The 22,692-nt window shown below is 38.9% G+C and overlaps 2 protein-coding genes across 3 annotated transcripts in view; one reads left to right on the top strand and one right to left on the bottom strand.

Moving 5' to 3' along the window:
- Window positions 1-22,692, top strand: part of mtor (mechanistic target of rapamycin kinase) — an 84,627-nt gene that overhangs the window by 17,843 nt on the left and 44,092 nt on the right. For both annotated transcript variants that reach the window (XM_034875994.1, XM_034875993.1), the window contains exons 22-28: window positions 1,996-2,108; window positions 2,446-2,608; window positions 3,084-3,176; window positions 3,539-3,685; window positions 4,254-4,396; window positions 5,000-5,162; window positions 6,325-6,470. In XM_034875994.1, the coding sequence (XP_034731885.1) occupies window positions 1,996-2,108; window positions 2,446-2,608; window positions 3,084-3,176; window positions 3,539-3,685; window positions 4,254-4,396; window positions 5,000-5,162; window positions 6,325-6,470 (968 nt within the window). The remainder of the gene's footprint in view (window positions 1-1,995; window positions 2,109-2,445; window positions 2,609-3,083; window positions 3,177-3,538; window positions 3,686-4,253; window positions 4,397-4,999; window positions 5,163-6,324; window positions 6,471-22,692) is intronic.
- angptl7 (angiopoietin-like 7) lies at window positions 10,330-13,463 on the bottom strand. Its single transcript, XM_034875996.1, has 5 exons — window positions 12,949-13,463; window positions 11,458-11,558; window positions 11,148-11,342; window positions 10,715-10,910; window positions 10,330-10,603 (listed from the first exon to the last, which is right to left on the bottom strand). The coding sequence occupies exons 1-5, from the start codon at window positions 13,307-13,309 to the stop codon at window positions 10,431-10,433; spliced, it is 1,026 nt and encodes a 341-aa protein (XP_034731887.1). The 5' UTR covers window positions 13,310-13,463; the 3' UTR covers window positions 10,330-10,430.

The following is a 22,692-nucleotide window of genomic DNA, read 5'->3' as shown; positions in this document are numbered from 1 at the left end:
AAAATAGAATGTTCTGTAGAGAGATTAATAAAGTTTTTTTTCTTCTTGTTTGAAAAAATTTGTGTTTTGATAAAAAACTACGTAACAAAATGTGGACTGCTGTTGTTAGCATGCTAGCTTCAGCAGTTTATTTTTACAACCTGATCCACACTAGTTACTGTTCCCCCTGCTTTTTTCCACACCACCTGAATAAATTTTGTCAGGCGGATTTTGGCATAATTGTGCCTTAAGAATTCTTCAAGTAAGACAAACCCCCTTGCAAAAGAAAGATTTATAGGAAAGATGTAGGTGGGAATAGGTATCTACAATAGAGAGTAAAGTAAAGAGTTAAAGTTTAGTGTCGATAGCTCACTTTGACTCTATACTCGGATTAATGGAGAAAAAGTGGCACGTTTTGTGTCATAAATCTGGTTAGAAGGGAGTGCAATAACTAGATTGAAAAGATCATATTTCAGATTTGAGTTGTCATTTAAGTATATAACCTAATTTTGCTTGAACTGCCAAGAGGAGTGTGTGTTTTCAAAGTAACCCCATCACTCCACACTTTTTCAAAAGGCACAGGAGCTCAGCCCACAGTTGACTTATTGGGGTGCTTTTTTCTATTTGCAGTTTCCATCGATATCCATCAAGACCATTCAAGTCCAAGCCATTCACTTACAATGCAGCAGTTTAAAGCGAATTTACCTGTAGCTAACACACTCTACCGTTTCAGCAGCTGTTGCCAGTAGTGGTCTGGGTTTTCCCTCAAAACTTAAATCATTGTTTGGGCATAGACCACTAAGACAGAACGATTAGAGACACGGTGCTCTCTCCTCTGGAGCTGTTTTGTCTCAGAGTCTGCAGTATTAGATAACCCAGCAGCCCGCAGTCTGGATAGTCAATAACTCAGGTCTGGTCTGGAGCCTAATCTTTAGCACAGGATGGGGGTCACGATGTGGGGGAACTGGGTATCGGGTTACGCTCTAGTCCAAAGGAAAAGAAAAGAAAAACAAACTTCCATCAGGAGCTGTTCTGTTCAGCCACCTCCACCCCCCAGAACACACTCACACTTGCACTCCTCCACCTTGGCTTCCTGCTGTCTCGCCGTGCACAATTTAGACATGGGGGTGGAGGTGCGATGCCATGATGTGGTCATGGTGTGTGTGTGTGTTGGGGGCTGGAGTTTGTTCACTGCAACATACGTCATCCTTTAAGACCACCATCTGTCCATGCACACTCCTCACACATGGTTCACACAACATGACGTGACCATGAGATGAAACTACAGAAACCTTTCTCAAACAAATAAACACAAAGCTAAGGTTATACACTTTATTTAAGATGCGTTGACAATAAGCTGGCTTCATGGAGGTGACACTCACAACATCCATTGAGCGCTGCTACACTGATCCCTTTTGTGAATTTAGAAATTTATAGTCGAACATGAATTCAGACATAAATCTTAATCTTTCTCTCATAGCTTCTTAAAGGTGGTTCTCATGAATATGTATTTGTTTTATGTGACATGTGTTTTCAAATTTTTTTTTCATCACAATTGTTTTTTTAGTTTTTTTCCCCCCAATTTTTCCCAAACAAAAGCTTTAATGGGCTCTGAAGATCTCAAGTGGTAATCAAACCACAGACATTAAAATGACATAGTATACATCTCATAGGATAGTATACGACACACCCCACATGGTATGTTTCTGTGTGGAGTTTTTGTACTTGAAATATGCTATATTTGTAGCTCTATTCCACAAGATTATATGTATGGTCCATGGTGTGATAATGACGTACATAAATAAGATATTTGCTCATTCATTTACTCAAAGGAATGCAAAATTTTCCTGGAATGCTAGCATGTGTGCCAGCACCTTCCTGAAATAAAACACCATTCGGCTTTTCTCGCGCGATTCCTGAAAAAGGCCATTTAGCCACAACAAGCTCATTAAAATTAACTGCTCATGGTAAGTTTTACGGTATGCGTGGATGAATAGTGTGTGCTCTCCTTTGCAGATGCTCAATGCCATCCAGCTGTTTGGTGCCAACCTAGATGACTACCTGCACTTGCTGCTGCCACCCATTGTAAAACTATTTGATGCCTCTGATGTGCCCCTGCAGGCCCGCAAGTCAGTACTCCACATGGCTGTCCCTGTGCTTATGGAGTCGTAGTTTTGAATCCAGTTCAAATCCATTTATTCACTGGATCACACACTTTTCTGTAACTTGGTATTATCTCTTAAATTAACTGTATTTACACTTGCACCACGGATATTATTTTTTTTATTTTTACAATACTAGACCTATGGTACCAAAAGAAGAACTGTTCCACTGGTAGTATTCTTAACAGCGTAGCATTGTTATCTGCACTTTCGAGTCCTTTGAAACAAGTAATGTCTCTCTGTCCTACTGTTTAATTGAAGCTGAGCGTTTTGTGTTTATCGTTTTTTCCTCTGTGTGACTCAGGGTTGCCTTGGAGACACTGGACCGGCTGACAGAGTCCCTGGACTTCACAGACTATGCTTCACGCATTATCCACCCGATTGTTCGGACACTTGATAGCACTCCTGAGCTTCGCTCCACCTCTATGGACACCCTGTCCTCGCTAGTCTTCCAGTTGGGAAAAAAGGTAGATACAGCTGTCCCCAGGGGTTCCTTGGATGTAGCTATTATTCAAAAGAATAAAACTTCCAGCCTTCCTACTGCTCACTTTACATGAACAGGATTTCAGTAACCATCCACCCCCCACAGACTTTATTACTTCCTGCCAGACTGCTGACGTAATTGACCATTTGGTGGTGGGGGGTGGTGTTTATGAGAGTGGATGAGGTCACATTCACCCCTCCCTTTTCTTCCAAGTTTTCCTTTCCTTATATTTGACCCCTCCTATCGTTTGGGGCTTAACCTCAGAACCACCAGCCCACATGCAGCCTAGTCTGGCAGCAAATGTGCAGGGCAAGCTTTCGATCTGATAATCATTGGGGTTAGAGACAAGTAAAGGATACTCAGTTATTTGGCTTCTTGTGTAGGGAAAAAGGTAACTAGGCAAAACCACATAAAGCACACATACACCCTTTTATTTCTCTTATTCCTCTTATTTTCAGTACCAGATCTTCATCCCCATGGTGAACAAAGTGATGCTGAAGCATAGGATCAACCACCAGCGTTATGACATACTCATATGTCGTATTGTTAAGGTAAGTCCCCACAATTTATCCAGGTGTTATCAAAGACTTATTAAAGCAACATCTCTTCTAAATGCATTGTTCTTTGCCTCTTTGCCAGTCAGGCCCAAACATTATAACCCTTCATGACACAAAGTAACTGCACATTGTCAAGCAATGAAGTACATAATCACAAATAAACAAAACTTTTTTTATGTACAATGCATCATAAGCAAGTCATTACCATGCTCTGTTTATCAACATCCCTCAGGAAGGAAATGCACTTCTAAGTTCATAAAGCATGATTTGAGGCCTGACTCAACTGTTTGTCTGTGGGTGGCCTTGTGTGTGGGTGTGTGTGTGTGGGTGTGGGTGTTTGTGGCCGGCCATTATAGGGCTATACTCTGGCTGAGGAGGAAGAGGACCCTCTAATCTTCCAACATCGCCATCTTCGTGGTAACCAAGGTGATGCTCTGGTCAGCGGGCCTGTAGAGGCGGGGCCTATGAAAAAGCTTCATGTCAGCACTACTGCACTTCAGAAGGTCAGAAGGGATAATTGACATTCTACTTTAAAAACGGGTTTTTGGAAATATACTTCCATAGTGAAAAGTAGCACACACAAGTCCTGTGTTGGTTTCACTGCCAGGATGGTTGTTGACTGTACCTGTTGTGATTGTGCACCGTAAACAGCCCATAGTTTACTTGTAGTGATGACATGAGGACCAACAGACCGGTAATGAATTGAAGATAAAACCTAAACAAATGAGCTGAGAAACACACTGAAGGCAGATGCTTAAATTCAGGGCACAGGGGGTCACTGAATATGAAAATGATGTGAATCATATGCCTATGACTCATGGTTGAATACCCATGAGAGATTGACAAGCAGACTGTTTTGGACAGTGTTTTCAACCACCATCATCAAAGCAACAAATGAGGCAATATTTTGGAAGAATGCGAATGTGATGATTAGTAGCAAAAGATTTATGTGCACATATCAGCCAGGTCATCCCACACACATTACCTGTGACACTCAGATCTGAAGAAACTGTGTTGCTCCCACGTAGTTCCCAGTGACTTCTAAGACGGATGAATTCTTTCTTTTCACAGGCTTGGGGTGCTGCCAGAAAGGTGTCCAAAGATGATTGGTTGGAATGGCTGAGGCGCTTGAGTGTCGTGCTACTCAAGGAGTCGTCCTCCCCAGCTTTGCGGTCATGCTGGTCACTAGCACAAACCTACATCCCTCTCGCCAGGTAAACAATTTCTTTAGGGTCTACGTTTTCAAGCTCACATTCTCCTCCCTCTATAAGGAATAGTTTGTCATAGTTCTTAGTGTTCCACATTCATTGTAACCGCTAAAAACATAGAGCAAAGAATGTAAAGCTCTATCTTTCTAATTCATACCTCTAGTTTTAGGGCCCTGCTTTAACAATCTAAGCGCATGGCGCAGGTGCGTTTATGGCGTTTCCAAATCCACTTTTGCTAATTGGTCGGCAGAAAAAAAGGGCCGGGCGCATATAAAAGGGTTGTAGTTAGTGTCTTCATTTATTCAAAGGGGGGGTTTTGGGGCGTAACATGCAATAAACCAATCAGAGTGTCATCTCCCAGTCCCAATTGTAAATGTAATGAATGTCATTTAATTATAAATGTGAAGCAGGTTTTTACTGGAAATAAAACAACATTGGACCTGGCTATACAGCAATCCTTTTTACAAGCTGTAGAATAATTTAGCTTCTTATGGATTTGCTGGTCACCAAAACTGAGTTAAAGCCTGCTTATGCAAAATATCATACACGTAATGTAACAGATTGTGACTAATCATTTTAATGTGTAAATTTTGTTTCTGTGGTCCACAGGGACCTGTTCAACGCAGCCTTCCTGTCTTGTTGGTCTGAGCTGAGTGAGGACCAGCAGGATGAGCTCATCCGCAGCATTGAATTAGCTCTCACCTCCCAGGACATCGCCGAGGTCACACAGACTCTGCTCAACCTGGCAGAGTTCATGGAGCACAGTGACAAGGTTAGCATTGAACTGCAGCTGCTGAATTAAACTACTACAATTTACAAAAAAGGAATTGTACATGTCATGTTTTAATTTATTGCAGGTGTATATCTTCCAAATTTGATATTAGGTAGTGCATTTTGACGGGGTGAGAGGTAATCCCAAATCACCCGTCATAAAGCATTATGTTATTATGTTATTAATTAGTACCAATGACTCAACTAAAACTTGTCAATTTATTAGCATTTTATATAAAAACTGTCCAGCCACTTTGTGGAACAAAATGAACATGCTATTCGGATGTCAATGACACAACATGATGTTGAACGGACATTTGAAATCTGGCTGGCAATGCAGCATCATTCAAATCTCATTTGTTTTAATCTTGTCTCTTTAAACAACAATGATGGTTTACTTAACTCTGTTAATTTTATGCTTTTCTTTGTCAACATATTTTTACACTAGGTTATGCATGAAAGTATTCAATGTTTAATTTTATGTATCTGCTCTAAAATTCAAATGGTTAACCAGATGCAAAACAGAGTTCACGACTGCAAATAACAGAACCTACATAAGTGCTAAGTAAATTTATCATTGCAAAAACAAGAGATACCACCCAAGTCTCCTCATTTGCCCACATTATGCTTCTCAACAGTAACATTAATAGCGAGAGCGGATCAGAAAACATTGCTATCATTGCAACATGGCTGCTATCATTGTGATAAAAATCCGAACAGCAACTGTTCTGAAGGCGAGAACACTTAAAACCACAGCAATACTTGTTCCACCGATATTGCAAGACTACTAAAACATGTACAGAGAAAGCCTTTCAGAATGGCACTTTCCCTCTTGTGAACTGTTTGACCACACCTGTTGAGCTAATTATTGATGGTACTGTTACGTTGAGGGCCGAGACCGTCATGGCTCGGTCATAATAAAGCATTTCAGCAGGGTTAACCCTGCCGTGAGGCTGCGGTAGAAACACATATTTTAAAGTGTTGTATTCTGGGTCAGTTGACTTTTTCTGCAGGCTACCAGACACCCCTTTTTACGGTAACTTAATTGCTTCACCAAACAACCTTATTTCAATCCTTCAAAGTAATTATGTTATAGTGTCTGTTAAATATTACAAATTACAATTACAAATTGGTTGTTTTATTCAATTTATTTCCTTTTGCAGGGCCCTCTGCCCCTCAGAGATGATAATGGCATTGTGCTGCTTGGCGAGAGAGCTGCCAAATGCCGTGCCTACGCCAAGGCTTTGCACTACAAAGAGCTGGAGTTTCAGAAAGGTCCTTCTCCACTCATCCTGGAGGCTCTCATCAGGTAGGTGGTCTGAAAACCTCAGAAGCAGAAAAAACATGTCCTTTAAAACTGTGAGAAGTTGAACTTAGTCTTTCTTCATAACAGTATTTGACTGAAAACGGCAACACAATTTTCCTTTACATGAACTTTTTGTATGCTTGTGTAATTTCATCTTTTGGTCCAAGTTTAACAGTTTTTTTTAATTTAAATTGTAGTAGAGTCAAATTAATATAATAGCTTCTTTCAAAGCTGTATGTAGCTTTTAGTTTTGAATAAATATTAAACTTTGAAGGTAATTATTTGAGATCATAACAAAATTCAGCGTTTATAATTCAGAGTTCTCTTGTTAGTGTAGATTCATCCTCGTCGCAAAATCTAGGTTTGACAGGTCCTTCTGTGATAAAGAGTTATTGCATTAGAAGTTATTGCTTGAATACAAACATTAAACTATTCTCTCAAAGTCAATTTTATTTTAATAAATACACAAACATGTATACTACACATAATCCTCCCATAAGCCTTTGATATCTTCTGTCATCTTTTCCATCCTCTTTTCTCATCCTTTATTTTTATGCCTTTGGCATGGCATGGAGAAATCTGTTTTCCAGGCATCTAATTGGACGCGCGCCTCCTTTTCATCTACGAGTGTCTGGACTTGTGTGTCTCAGGGGCCTGTTTTCAATTTCTCAGGAGCCTTGATGATGATGAATGATGGGAGCCAGCACTCTGGTGGTTTCAATATCCCCATCTGGTTCTCACCTCTCCAGGATTTCCCATAAAAGATCTAGAGACTGGTGTGCAAAAAGCACCACGTAAACCTGGCTGTACTGAGTTGTTTCTGCATTTAAAAAATAAGAATAATATCTGCAGCACACTTTTTTAAGATGAGGAGGCATTCTCACTGCTACTTTAGTACCTGATGAGTCATGGTGTTTGTAGATTAGTTTGCGATTATTTGAATTGAATGCTATGGAAAGTCAGTTGAAAGTCAGTGAATTGGTGACATTCATAATGGGGCATATTTTCTAACTTTTGTAACTGTTCTGAATGATGTGTGAGGGATTTTGAGAAAATTAAAGTATTTAGTCTGTGGTTCGACTATATTCTCAGGCACCATAGTTTTGGAAAGAGCCAGGAAAGTTGTCACATTTTCCCTATTTTTACCAACAACAGAGGAACATTGTTAATTGAGCATGCAACCTATGGTGCTGATGGTACATCATGCAGTGTCATTAAACTGGATTGGCCATTTCTTTCTATTTTGTTTTTATTAAATGTAGTTGAATTTGACACTCTAGTGGAAGGAATTTTAAATTAAGTTTAGTACAGTGTGTGTATGTTCAGATGTATAGAAGGCTGCAAACGTTTAAGCAAAATCTAATCTTTTGTTATTACTGCAAAAGGTGTGTAGATTACACCTGTCTGATACAAAGAACACTTCATACACCTTATAAGTATAGTGGTGTGTATATATAAGGTGCATAAAGTGTATAGTGTGTGTGTGTGTGTGTGTGTGTGTGTGTGTGTGTGTGTGTGTGTGTGTGTGTGTGTGTGTGTGTGTGTGTGTGTGTGTGTGTGTGTGTGTGTGTGTGTGTGTGTGTGTGTGTACAGTATATATAAATAAAAGTTTATATAGCAGAATACCAATGTAATACAGTCCGTATAGTTAGAGTTATTAAATAGTTTCTATGATTCTTTGGATTTAACATCTGCTGAAGGAGGAGCCCAGAGGTCACATTCACCTTTACATAATATGTTTAATAGGATTGCAGTTATTTATTGTTTTAGTAGTAGAGTATTCTACCGATCATTACATTAATTGAGTTATCAGAAAATAACTACTTTTGCTTTATAGTAAATAGCAATAGTAAAAATACAAAAGAAAGGTTTACCACCTATTTAAGGAGCCACCCTGCCCTTAAAATAGGTGGCTAGGTGTACATTTTTGCCGGCCCAAATGTAAATCTTTTTGGTCCCCCTAACCCCTTCATAACTCTGGGTCTTTACACTGCATATGCAAAAGAAGCTGTCACTAAGCCCAGGATAATGTGACGGTACAGAGCTAACAGCAGGGCTATTTACCTATACTGTTCAGGAGGACACGTTTTCAGAAGACTGATCTGAGTGAAGTTAAGAAAGAATGAAGACTGAATGAATGAAGACGGCATGGTCTGATGACGTCATTCACGTGCATATTAAGTAGCCATGTGCAGGAGGCACTGGTTAAGATAGAGGGGCTCCGTAAGCAGTTTACCAACAGTTTTCGTTAGTTTGTTTAAAAAAAAATCACTACTTGTGGAGTAGCATGCTGTAGTTGCGTTACACGCTGGACCAAAGACTGTATACATATGTTAATGTTACCTTGTGTAATTTATCTGCTCCGTGACACACTGTACAGAGTTTTCCTTTTTTTGTAGCCTAAAATAATCCCAAACTTTCAGTTTTTTTTTCTTCACTTTTCTCTTCTCCCCTTTACTATTTTTGCTCACTTCCTTAATTTTGTGATTGCTATGTCAGTCTCCAGCAGCACCAACCAGTTTTGCGACAGTCTTCATCTGTTTGAAAACACAGCGGTATACAACGTTAGCTTAAAGGTGTAGAATTTTGCATCAATAATTTTCGGTAATCAAATTTTTCGAGTTACTTGGGGAATCGTTTCAACCCTAATATTTATCAAATGACTTTTGGCAGACCTATTCATTAAACTTTTAACTCTTCAGAAAAATTTACAAAAAAAACTATAAAGTACTTTTGTAGCTGTTGCGTTTCCTAAGTAAAGCTTGTTAGTCATTAGAATTGTGTGTGCCATCAAGAGTAACTGACCTCGGATAGATGCAGTTGAACCGTTGTTCAAGGTCTGCTTTTGTTGTTGGATATAGAAAGACCTGGTTATTTATCACCATCCAAAGGTCCCCTTTGGCTGTCCTTCATTCCTCTGTGGTCATCTTTTCTGAAGGGCAGGGATACATGTCCAGCTTTAATTAGACATTTTCTCACCTTGTAAAGTGAAGAGAATTTCACTAAGCTTACCACTGAGCCTGTATAGGCAGTGCTCCCTGTCTGTAGGTATTTGAATGCTCAAAGGAATTCTTTGTTGGTTCAAAGCGTCGCAAAACGTTGTTATTGTTTCATGGCAGTCAACCTAGAGTTATTTAAGTTGACGGGCAGAATAGTGCATGTGGTCCTGTGGTTCCTGCATTTGGCTGAGGTGCCCTGGGACCTTTGGCCAAGATGTAAATGACCCAAGAGTCAGGGGGTCAGTGGTTCAAGGCAAGTATGTTGCTATTATTGGCCAAGAATGAACACAAAACCTCCATTGACTTAGTCACGTTTCAACTGTACTATTAAACAAAAAAAAACAGTTTGAGATGGTTTATACCACTTGTTTCTTTTAAAAAATATGTTTATTTTCTATCACATAAAACACCATAATTACAGAGCTGTACACATTTTACACATCAGACGTTCTCATTATCACTGGTTTAGGTTTTACAATAAAATGCAGCAAATTTCATAGGAAGTACCTTTGGTGGTTATTCCCATTCCAGCAACTCACACAGATAATTAGTTCCTACCAGTTTTTAACGATTTATACCTGAACCAGACCAGTCTGGACTGATTCTTGCAACTACCCTTAAATGGCTTGTGTCAACTACAACTTACATCCTAATGCTTTCAAGACAAACGAGAGAAGGAATCAAAATCCAGTTACCCATACGGGACAGTGGTAAAAGAGCATCTATCATAGCTTTTTAAAAATAAAACATTTTACTGATAAATACACTAAATTAACTACAATTTACAATCAACCACAGTAAAAACATTACTCATTCATCTGACTGAAAGTTAACCAGACCATCACAAACTACATTTTCATTCCTTTCGCAGTCCTGGGAAAGCACAATTTGGTTGAACGGGTATTAGTGAGATCTCTCAGCCGTCATGCATATGATCTTGGTCCAGGACACACAGCTGAAGCACTTATGGTTGAAAATCCACTGGCCGGACCTTCATCTCCACTTTCTTGAGGGAGTAGTTGGACCCGTGCCAGCCATACCAAGTGATCCCATCTGCGTTCTTTGTTATGTGCTGACCGTAGCGGTAAAAAACGCCATTCAAGTTTGAGTCAGTGCAGCAGTTGTACCAGTAGCCACCTGGAAGGAGATGAAGGAAAAATAAACTTAATGTTAAGTGGAGGGAAATATGTTGTCTACTAATGACTGCCGGGTGGATTTCTGTGGGTTTCTGTGTCATTAATAATTTACCTTTGCGCAGGGAAGCACAGTCATCCACACATTTGTCATTGTCCTTGTTGACGGTGCTGAAGTTGGTGTTGTTGTGGTAGCGCAAGGAGTCCCCAGCGTTCCCGCTGTAGTTGGCAAGGAAGAGCTTGTAGCTGTTTAGCTCATTACCCACGGTGAAAAAGCCATACTGGGCATAGCGTGTCTCTCCATTCCAGTCCTGCATTGGAAAACACATATAACAGTATTTGGAGAGGGACAGTTATAAAACCTGAGAATATTGTTTGTCATGGTCTGCCTAACGTCTCTAAGAAGTAGATTGATTTATTATAAATTTTCTTACGATCAGTACCCATAGAAACAAATTGGGTCTGTGTTTATTCCCCTTTACTTTTGGTAATGAAATGGTGCATTATGCTTTAAAGTTAACATGGGTGCCATGTTTTTCAACATGTACCTCCATCTCAATCCTAAGCATACTGGGCTGCCTTGTTAGACGGAAGATGTTGTCATTGCCGAGCCAGAAGTCTCCGCGGATGGATCCAAATCCACTTTTGTACTGCTTCCAGTCACGGTTGAATGATGTCAGGCCGATTTTGCGCCTTTGGATCAAAGTCCAACCACCTCCATTTGTCTCCATGTCACAGAAGACCTGAAATGTAATATAATGCAATGCCTCACTATCACCTTTTACACCTAAAAGTACACAACACTGAAATAAACAGAATAATAATAATAGTAATAATAATACTAATAATAATTCTTACGTTGAGCTCAGGTGTACCCAGAAACTCATCTTTAGGCAGTTTGTACTCGCCAGAAATCTTGTAGTTCTTGCTGTACAGGGATGCACAGTCATATGTGGCATCTGGAAAAAAAAAGAATCTCTTCAGTTAAGATAAAACCATATGCAGTTCCTAAAAAATGTGAATGCCATAAATTCTAACAGCTTTATGGATATTCGATTGATTGGGCAGATGAAAAAGTGACCTTGTCCCTACCAAACGCAAAATAGATCAAAACAGAGGGGAATATGCACAGCATGGCTCCCATTTTTGCATAGTTCCCCTCTTTTTCTCCTGTTGCAGTATGGTGATGCCATTAATAAGGCTATGTGATCACTATGGAGCAGTGAGCCCAATACTTTAAAAGGTCTGTGTAAAAGAAAAAGAGTTGGAAACCTTCCACTTCTACTAATCTTTGCAGCTCTTCCTGTCGTGCCCTCCTGTCTCTAGTTAAAATAAAAAAAGTTTTAAAAAGGCCTCTGTGTTCCCTTTGCCAGTGTTATAAATGTGGCCCTGCTAGACCACACAGTTAAGGTATTGAAATAATAAACTACGTCATGCCTGGTTAACCTCTCTTCGGCAGCCAGTGCTGATTAGGGGTGTGTGAAGTTCAAATGAATGTCGGAGCTGATTTGGCTTTGATGGAGCTCTTTATGGGCAGCTCTCTAGATGGGACTTCAGCTCCAAGTTAATGCTTTTGACTGCTGTCCGGCAGCTCAGATAAGTGTGAGCTCTGTAATCTACCTCGCAACCAATTCACAACAGTTTTCTGAGACTCACAAAGCAAAGAACAAGGCTGATAATAGTTCACGTTCATTTTCACGTTAAGATATATCTATATAGTGTCTTTTGTGTAAAATTGTTGGTCTATTAAAGGACTGTTTTTCAACATCTTTCAAATTATTCAAACTCAACTGATAATTGAATTGAAAACTAAATTGAGACAGGCTGAAAATGTTGCTAGACAAACAGTACATCATAAGTCATATCTAAAATATTTGTCCATGTGTGGAAACAATTTTGAAGACCAGGAGTGTGAATTTGACACCAACTGCTCAACAGGCTAAAGAGAGATGATGATGGAAAAAGAGTTGTCAATTATGCACAAGGTTAAATTCAATTAAATAAATGTATAGTGTCAAGTCATAACAAGTTATCTCAGGACACTTATATATAGTAGGTCTGGAACATCCCGTAATTTACAGAGAGCCATCAATTCACCTAAAATTGCTTTTTGGTGGGGAGAGTAACAGATGATGTTAGTCACGGATGGATCTATTTTACCTCGTGTAAAAAATTTTACAAACTCTCTAGGACTATTTTGTTAATGTAAATTGCTTTCATGTGAATTCATTTTGGCAAAAAAAAAGAAAGATAAACAAAAACTAATATCTGCAATTTTGTAGATGTTAGCAGCACACAGAACTTTGGTCAATTCCTACTCTATTAACAGTTGTAAGTGTTGGTGCTTACCTGATGAAGTCTGAGTAGCAGACTGCAGGGTTTGTAGCTGCATGATCTCCACACGGTTGTTGATCTCTGAGTACTTGCCTTCTGCCTCCGTGACCCGTGTTTCTTGCTGCCGATTTTGCTTGTCCAGCTCCCTTATTTGCCTCACAATGCTCATCAAGTCTGTCTCCTGCTTGCGACTCATCTCTTCGAGGAGACTAGTCAGATTGGCCACCTGAACCTTGAGAGAGCGCACCTCATCACAGCACTGAGCCTTGGGAGGCTTTGGAAGTGCCAGTCTCTTCCTGGGATTCTGGGCCCATGTCTCAGCCAAAAGGAGCAGTGTGACCCCCAAAGCCACTATGCTCAAATTTACTTTTGACATTTTCTAGATTTATCCAAATCTTTTGATCGCTTTCAGTATAAAAGAATAGTCTATCCCTGTAGAAGGTCTGTCCTTGAAATATCAGACAGACAATAGCTTTGGCTGACCAGTTGAGTTGGAGCTCCTCTTTGACTCTGTCTTATTTCCACAGTGAAGCCCTCCTCTGTCTGAACATCTTAAATATTTTGCATGTGGGTCCTCCCCCTCTCTCCCAGTGCCGTGCTGACCCTCTCCAACCTTCAGGGTGGAGGACCTTTCCAAACCCTTTCGAGTTTGGTCTTCACATGCCAAGAGACGTGCGAAGTAATTTAAGTACTCTTAATTGTAGGTTAAAAGTTCTATTGATGCTACTTTTTTGGCAGACGTTGAAACATGCATGTTTTCTGCAGAGCATTTCGGTATCAAATTTCAAAGGGTATTGGTACAAAGAGAATGGCTTAGTAAAACCTTGAAGATAAAATTAGGCCAAAATACAGTTTCCATTAAGTGGAAATAATTTGTTCAGGAGAAGACAGGCAGAGTCTGAATATGCTCTCTACAAGTGTAAAGGCTTAACATTTTGCCACCACACATGTCCTGCATTTTAGCTAAAAATTGTATACTAGAGAACGACAGAATAACAGAAAAAGTGATATTTTTGTGGCTTTGAATGTTAATGTTACATTCCTACTGCAAAATCTACAATTTAATCATTATTTAATAGATTGGGGAAAGCAATGTAATTGGACAAATATTCTCATTAATATTCTTTTTTTAATGTCGAGTCAATCTTTTATTTATATACCGCCAAATTACAACAGAAGTTATCTCATGGCAGTTTTCATATAGAGCAGGTCTAGACCATACTCTTCTATTAGAGTTAAAATATTAATGGAAGATAAATCAATAATTGTTTTTCCACCTTTAGTTTATTCAGTAGAGTTTAACTAAGAAACTGCCTGTTAACTGACAAAACCGAGGCTCTTCAGATCAACAAATCACTTTACTGCATAATCACCTTCCATCTAGTGATTAATACTGCTGCTCTTAGTTTTTTGACGTGTAAATAAATGAGTGCATATGTGGACTCACTCATAAAAACATTGCTCCACAGTACTACAAGCGGTCAAAACTCCACAGGGTACATTTGAGGCAAATATGTACATTTTCTAAAAAGGACTAAAGTAGCTCTGCACAATAGTTTAGTGTTTTTGTATTATTGTACACTATTGGAAAGAAAGACTCATGGCACACACAATGGTCATTGTGGTTGGAGACAAATTTGTAACACCTACAATTGCGGATGGTACAAAGCAGCCTTGTGCCAGTGAAGTGGTTTGAACCACCATTTACAACCTGGTGCTGAATGTGGTGCGTTTGTGTGGCTTAATGACGTTTGCAAAATTCCTGCTTTTGGGTCAGTTTCTCTTTTAACATTTCTACCATGTCAATTGCTGTCTGCGGGTGAAAATAACACCTTTGCGTTGTTGGACGTCAGAGAAGCTTTCTTGAATCTCCAATATGTGGAATTTCTAGCTCATCCTACCTTCCCTGAGGAGCTGCCGGCCTTGCCAACTTAGAGGAGACACCTTTAGAGATTAAGGCCAAAGGGGTGGTTGTGGGGTTTTGGAGGGTGTATAACTTGGGCATTGAGACAATAGATCATGCATGACTTTTATGATACTCAGCTATGTGTGATCATTGCTGTGCAAAATAGGTGAACTGCCATGATGAAGTGCCAGAGTATGGTGTAAATACAGGGAGTTGTGCGTAACAATTTTAACTGAGACATGGCTGAAACAGGACATTCCTGTCAGTTTCTACTTGACTTTTATGGCTTTGCACTCCTCTACATGGACAGGAATGGAGTGTCTGGAAACGGCAGGGATTGAGGGGTACAGTATATGTATGAAAACACATCAAGCTTCTCATTTGAAGCCTTTAAAGACCAATAGATTTGCTTCAGATTTACCCCGTGGAGTCTGTGACCACTTACACTCAGTAGCACTGTAGAGCAATGTTTTGTGGGTGGGTCGGTATCTAGTGTATGTTCACATGGATGATGTGAAACACATTCCTGTTGGGTCTAAAACTTTTGTAAGTAAAAATATTTTTACAATTGCACTACACGCAATTTGAGACACCATAATCCCCAAACACGTATTCCTATTCATGCCATGGCTTGCATTTTAATTGCTTGTACTGTACATTACCCTGCACCGTACAGGACAGCATGAGACTTACTAATCCTGAGTAAGTTATTACTGTATGTAACCCATAGAAACTTGGAGCTGAGGGACATATTGTGTTGAAGGAATATCACCACTGTGCAACAAATATAAAACTTGACACTGTCCTCAGTCTCTTATTTTACTACATAATCTTGCATTACTAGCAGAGACCTTGTTGGTGTTTATTAACCATAGGCCATTTGTGTCCTTCCTGCCAAATGTTTGGCAGGCCTCCCTCACTTTTCCTCACTTGGTCAAGCAAACAAATAAAGAACCACTTTTGATCATTATGCTCTGCATCATCTTTGTATCATGGAAACTGCGGTTCATAGCACACAATGCCAAATATTACATACTTAATGGTTTAATTTGTTATTGCTTTGATGTTTCACAGTGTCATAGCTAAATATTTGGATGTGTATAGCTCCTTCAACTGGATATTTTGATCCTTGAATGTTGCTGGCCATTTTTTTACAACTGGTCACCGCGTTGCAATTTCCTTTTGCTTTGAATTTCCTGGATTTGTTTGATATGTAAGATGCATGTGGGAGTAATAATCTATTTGTCGTCTTTATACAAACATAATAGGTTGCTTTTATGATCAGTTTGTTGCAATGTTTTTAAATGCCAGAAAAATTCTGTACTCTGGTAAGATCATAGGCATGACCCTCCTCTTGATTTTCCCCCTTTGTCAAAAAATAACAACAACAACTTTCCATAATGCCATGATCAGCCCCAATATTTGTGTGGCTCAGTCACATGTCTCTACTGGTGCTTGTAGCATAAAACCACAAAACAAATGTGATGATTGTAGGGAAGGTCCAGTCACCACATGATGATCTCCTGGATATTCATTCTTCCCATTATATTTTAAAATCGTCCTCTGATATCTACCAGAGATAAACTACTTAAAAGTAATCCAGTTAGAAAAAGTATCTTTGCTATGATATGTTAAATATAATTGAATTGCATTAAAAACTAGTTCCAACTTTGCTGCCAACAGCAGAAAGTTTACTGGTCTGAATGTTTGTTCTATTTTTTTAACCTTAGCTTCTGTCAAAATAATAGCTACAGTTGACAGATGTTTCTAACTAATAATATTACAAAAATAATGTAAAGTTTTATGGTGCGTAGTGACTGTTGACCTCACTATAAATCTTAACCTTAAAGGAGAATTCCGGTCAATTTTCAACATGTAGCTCTGTTTGTAAATGTGGAGTGCTGTCAGTAGAGAGAAAAAATAAATAAATAATTGTTGCTGTCTACACTGTGTTATCCTCCTTCTAGAGTTAGCACACAGCAGGCTTAAACAGGGCAGGTTTTAAACGTGTTTTTAGCCTCTTAACATGTTCAAAATGTCAATTAAAGTGCCTAGCCATGTGCAGTGAGTCCATCTGAGTGAACACAGTGAATCTAACTGCAGTAGATGTGAAGGAAATTCATGAAAGTTGTACTAATTCTGCTGTGTTCAGTTCCGGTGTTGAAACGTTCTTAGGGACTGTCTACAAACTACTACACAGAAAAGAGATGAAACAAAAATATTCAATTTAATGATTAAATAAGGTAGTGTCTCCAAACTTACCTCAATTATAACTTGTCTCCTGCTAGTTGTACTACAGCACTTACTTAAAGAAGAAGAAGCTTAGAATTTGCTTATTTTTTTTAAAGTTTGTTTATATCTCTTTTCTGTGTAGTAGTTTGTAGACGGTCCCTAAGCACTCCTTGCAGTATCAACACAGAAACTAAACACAGCTGAATAAGCACAACTTGTATGCATTTCTTTAACATTCCACTGCAGTCAGATTCACTGTGTTCACTCAGATGGAATCACTTCACATTGGTAGGCACTGTTAATGACATTTTAAACATGTTAAGAGGCTAAAAACAGGTTTAAAACTTGCCCTATTTAATCCTTTTGGGTGCTAACTCTAGCAGGAGGATAACATGGTGTAGGCAACACCGATTGTTTTTGTTTTTCTCTCTACTGACAACACTCCAAATTTACAAACAGAGCTATGTCTTGTAAGCAACCGGAATTCTCCTTTAAGTCATTGATGTGCGCCAGTCTCTTGGAAAAAGTTGGATAATTTGCCTTCCTGGATTTTCTCATTGGGAGTCACGTCTCACTCTCCAGCAATGCATCCCAGCGGCATCATTTTCCTCTGGTCCTGGACTCTGTCATTCAGTGCTAGTACAAGAATGTCCAGATGGATGCTGTTTTATATGTTTAGCATCACGCTGTTTTCCCCTTCAAAACAGCTTCTTTAAACCGCATTTACCCTCTAACTATGTCTCACCAAGCCTTTTGTGAAAAATGCATGGCTCCTCTTAACATTAGAGGTATTCACTAAGCCTACCCAAAGACGCCTCCTTTATATGACTTCCTTGGGAAGCCCACACATTTCATTGAACAGATTTTTTCCTTTGCCCTGTAAGACAGGTTGGACATCATGCTGTGCTTTGCAGCAGTCACCTAGCTTTGAATAGTGCGAGCTGACCAAACAAAGTGTTGTTAGTCAGGACATTCTCAATGCTTTTGTGTCCCTAAATATAGTGGAAAAAACGTTTTGTAATCAAACAGTGACCACCGGGGCATGGCTGTCAGCGGAAAACTCATGGGTTCAATTACAGGAAAGGCAGGAGGTAAAAGCACGAGCCAGTGGATTCCAGGGCCTCTATCTCAATACTTTGAATTACATAATCTTTATTAACTGTAACCTATTCCACCTGTCAGCTCTGTCTGCGAAGATCCACAGTTTGAATTCTACAAATGTCATTGTTTTAGCTTATTTGAAGGCATTATATTTCCTTGTAGGACTTACACTCAGGATTTTGTGAATCATTAATATAGTCTGTGTTTAGATAAACAAAACATCAAAGGATGGAAATTGGAAATGGGCTCCCTGTGATTTACTTTATGATCATTATTTAGTTTTAGGAACAATTTTTGTTTTTTGTTGGATTTATTTTACAGTAATAGATACAATTGGTATGATTGTGGGATGGATATTATGTTTTATAAGACAAGTATACCTAGATCACCATGGATTTGAATTTTTAAATAATACATTGCATAATGATGTGCATCTCAGTTAAACCTGGTCACGTATAGGGGTGAAATAAACTGTTCCATATTTTCCATAATGAAGGAGACAGTATGCACCAGTGTATCCAGCTCTTAGAGTGGCAGACTTCATGCCCTGGCAGACCATCAAGAGGTCTGGTGGCTTAAGCTGGAGATGACTACCAGGTGGCGTCTTGCTGTCGCACATTGTATGCAGGTCAGGCAGCGGCCGTCTGCTCGCAACACTTCAAATCAGTAGCTGGGGCAGACAGTACAGGAAGGGTAGAAGGGTGGATTTGCCACTATCCCTTTATAAGAATTCCCCCTTCTTTTTGTAAGCACAGTTGGCCATGTGGCACTTCTTCAGAGAGACGTTTCGTGACACCGGGATGTAAAAATCATGGGACAAAAAAAACCAGCATCTAAGGATCCCACTGTTTTTAGCTTGGTGGGTATTGAGTGATCTCAGGCATTTAAGTAGGTCTAACCATTAATCAAGTTGTGTGTGAAAATGCAACAAAAAACCTACTACTTTGTTTAATCAAGCTGTATAAGCTTTAACTACTTCTGTATCAAGCTCCATGCGTCTAGAATTCCTCAATACATATGAACACAGTGTAACCAGCTCAAGTATAAAAACTACAGATATACTAAATACTTTTGCCTCTTTGAATAGCTAGTGCTTTGCTGCTTTATGACTGTTGTGTGAGACAACTGCACACACTACTTGTTCCCATTTGTTTTGGACAAAAATGTATTATAACACGAGTCAATGGAACAAAATAAAAACTAAAAATCAAAGAACTGGCATCTTTCATTGAAAATCTTTAATGGATAATTCCACTTAAAAATTGTATAATAGTCATATAGTCATGTTGTATATAGTCAATATGTCACCCGCAGTAACCAGAAACATACTAGACAGATGTCTGTGTATACATGGCAACAGCAGCATTCCAATGAGGTAGCTGTAAGCATTTAATTTTTTTGGAGGCCACTGGAGACGCTTTTGTTCTGTTGGCCTCTTGACCCGAAGGTGAGGAGCCCAGGAGACACATTCTGCAGTGGTGTCCCAATGTGGTGATACTGTGGTGTAAACATGGGTGGAATGGTTTCTAAGGCTGATGTCTCAATGGCCCCCCTAACACGTCAAGTTCCTTGAGAAAACAAAATGTTGCGTGGAATTACGCGATCTATCTGTTTTCTCTATATATACTACATCAACAAAGACATTTTTCATTATTTGCGATACCCCTATTTATTTGCCATTATCCTATGTACAATTCTACATTTCTAAGTACAAAATTTTATGATAAGCTTCACTGGGAGAGGTGATTTTGGTCACTTCAAAGAAACTGTTTCAAAGTTGAGAAATACTTAGTATTTTCTCATGCTTTGGCATCTGCTCTGTGACAAAACAACTAGCTTTTTGACTTGACGTTTTTGTAGAAATGAAAGACAAAGGGCTAGTCAGATGGTGTCAGAGATGAGTTCAACCCTCCTTTAGCCACACACAGCCCAGGGCAATCTGGAAAGAAGCGGGTGAGGTAACCACTTTCTAACCCTCCATGCTTATCTCATGCAGTGATGCACTGCTTTTTTGTAAGACACACATGTTGTGCATAATTTCCAGAGAAGATGTGTGCATGCTACCTTTGAAGATCTGTGTTGTGTTCATGTTTTACAAGTTAAGATTTAAGTACATATTTTAGATGGTGTTGATTGTCACTCTTCAAATGATATTGTCTTTTTAGTTATTATCTAGATAAAAGATGGAGTGTTAGGTATGTTACAACATTTAAGAGATCCTATTATGCTCCTTACTGTACCCTTGGGGTCTCCTAAAATAGTTTGACATGCTTTGATGTTCAATAAACATATTATTATGTTTCTCATACTGCCAATTGCTGCAGTTCCTCCACCTGAGCTTGCTGAGGCAGCACCTATGGGCAACACATTTGAAAAACTACAGCTAAGTGAGTTATACAAAACCTTTCTTTTTAGTAAACTCTTTGTACACAAACAATGTTCTCATTGCTCAACTTCATGTGTAGAGCCACTGGTGATACTTTGAGTAAAGTTTCACATTGTGTTGAGACTTCTTAGTGTTTTAACCCTCATGTTTTCGTTGGGTCAAATTGACCTGTTTTCCTATATCAACGTTCTTTTTAATTACCCAAAATAACATGATTGATCCCACACAACGCTCTTTGGCAAGTACAATTCACTACTTTCATTAATTTTGAGGCGTCTTATTTAATTTTATTGCATTTGAAAAAAGAATTGAAGTGGTTTTGTAATAGTATTGAGTAATAGTTGACATATTCCAGTCTGTAATTAACCATTAACATACATTCCTTAAATTTTTGTCTAAATAATTCCTAGTTTCTGCTTTTCTAACTCAAACATTAGGTATTATTTCTTATAAATGAGGTTTATTGACCATTAATTCCAAAAGTAACTGTAAACTAAAGTTAATAAGTTAGTGTTACGTAGTGTTGAAAACGTCAAAAGAAGTGACAAACATTGGAAAAAAGGGACAAAAATGTAAGAAAAAGTTAAAAACATTGATAAAAAGCGTCAATAAAAGTGTTGATTTTCAATTTTGACGGGAAGACAACACAAGCGTTAAAAATGTTGATTTTGAAGCTATCATAGCATCCCTGGCTCTCCCATTCAATAAGCCATTTGACCGAAAATGAGAATACGGTAAATCTTAAAAGTAACAAGAGTTACGCATTAATCAAAGAATTGTATTTCTGGGCTTCAAACAGTTTAAGATAAATTTGTTGTTTTGACTCTTAAAAGCAAATGGTAAGATAAAGAATGTCAATATCAAGGAATAGTATTTTTTAGATAACTCATTTGTACAAAAACAAAGCAAAAGGCTTTTCTCCAAAAGCATGTGGATTTGTCTTTGTTTGAAAGGAATAAATCAACCTTGCCTTAACCTGCCTTCATTCGTCAACTGATTCACGTGCCAGTTGTACAGTATCATTTTCTTTCAAAGCTCGTCTTGCTGCTAAAAACATATCCAGCTGAAAAATAGGAATGTTTTGGGCCCATTAATGTCAATTGTTTTCTAATTGCCCATGACTGATGTCTGAGTGAGATTGTCGGTGCAACTTTTTCTGGATGGAGAAGGAAAACAAATGTAGTTCATCCTACACTGGTCACTGTGATAAAATGAACAAAGGATAATCATTTGATTCAAGACTAATCAAGGTATCCATCAATCTTGCAAAAATGCAAGACTTGCTTTGGTTCAGCACTTCATAAGCTGTGCATGTGTTTTAATGGATTTTCATACTTGTGCCACCTGAATAAGAGAATTGTTTTGTGAAACACGCTGTTCTGATGACTCCCGCTTGACATGTTTTCTTGTAAACATGAGGTCATTTTGGATGGGCCTTCTCATGCCCTGTAGTCTGCTTGGACAATGCGTATGCAATGGAAAGAACTTGCCTGAGGTGCTAGATAGTGGGATTCGTTCTGCCTGAGAATATTGTTGATTGCATTTTGGCTGCCACACAAATTAATGTTTTTTTAGGCACAAAGTACAAAGAAGTGTCAGGCAGCTAGTTTCACTTCCTGCAATGGAGCAAACGTAGAGCTCAGTGGTGTGAAAGACCAGCCACTGTAATGGACCAGCTAAGCAGTTGGTGTTTTGACTTGCGTTAGTTACATGTAAATACAGTGGTGTGAAAAAGTGTTTGCCCCCTTCCTCATTTCCTGTTCCTTTTCATCTTTGTCACACTTAAGTGTTTCGGAATGTCAAACCAATTTAAACAACAGTCAAGGACAACACAAGTAAACACAAAATGCAATTTGTAAATGAAGTTGTTTATTATTAAAGGTGAAAAAAAATCCAAACCATCATGGCCCTGTGTGAAAAAGGGATTGCCCCCCTTGTTAAAACATACTATAACTGTGGTTGTCCACACCTGAGTTCAATTTCTCTAGCCACACCCAGGCCTGATTATTGCCACACCTGTTCACAATCTAGGCATCACTTAAATAGGAGCTAGGAGGAAAAGTGATTGCCCCCTAAACCTAATAACTGGTTGGGCCACCCTTAGCAGCAACAACTGCAACCAAGCGTTTGCGAT

Source organism: Etheostoma cragini, chromosome 7, assembly GCF_013103735.1.
Source record: "Etheostoma cragini isolate CJK2018 chromosome 7, CSU_Ecrag_1.0, whole genome shotgun sequence".
In the NCBI taxonomy this organism is placed as follows: Eukaryota; Metazoa; Chordata; class Actinopteri; order Perciformes; family Percidae; genus Etheostoma; species Etheostoma cragini.
This window is presented reverse-complemented; position numbering and strand designations above follow the sequence as displayed.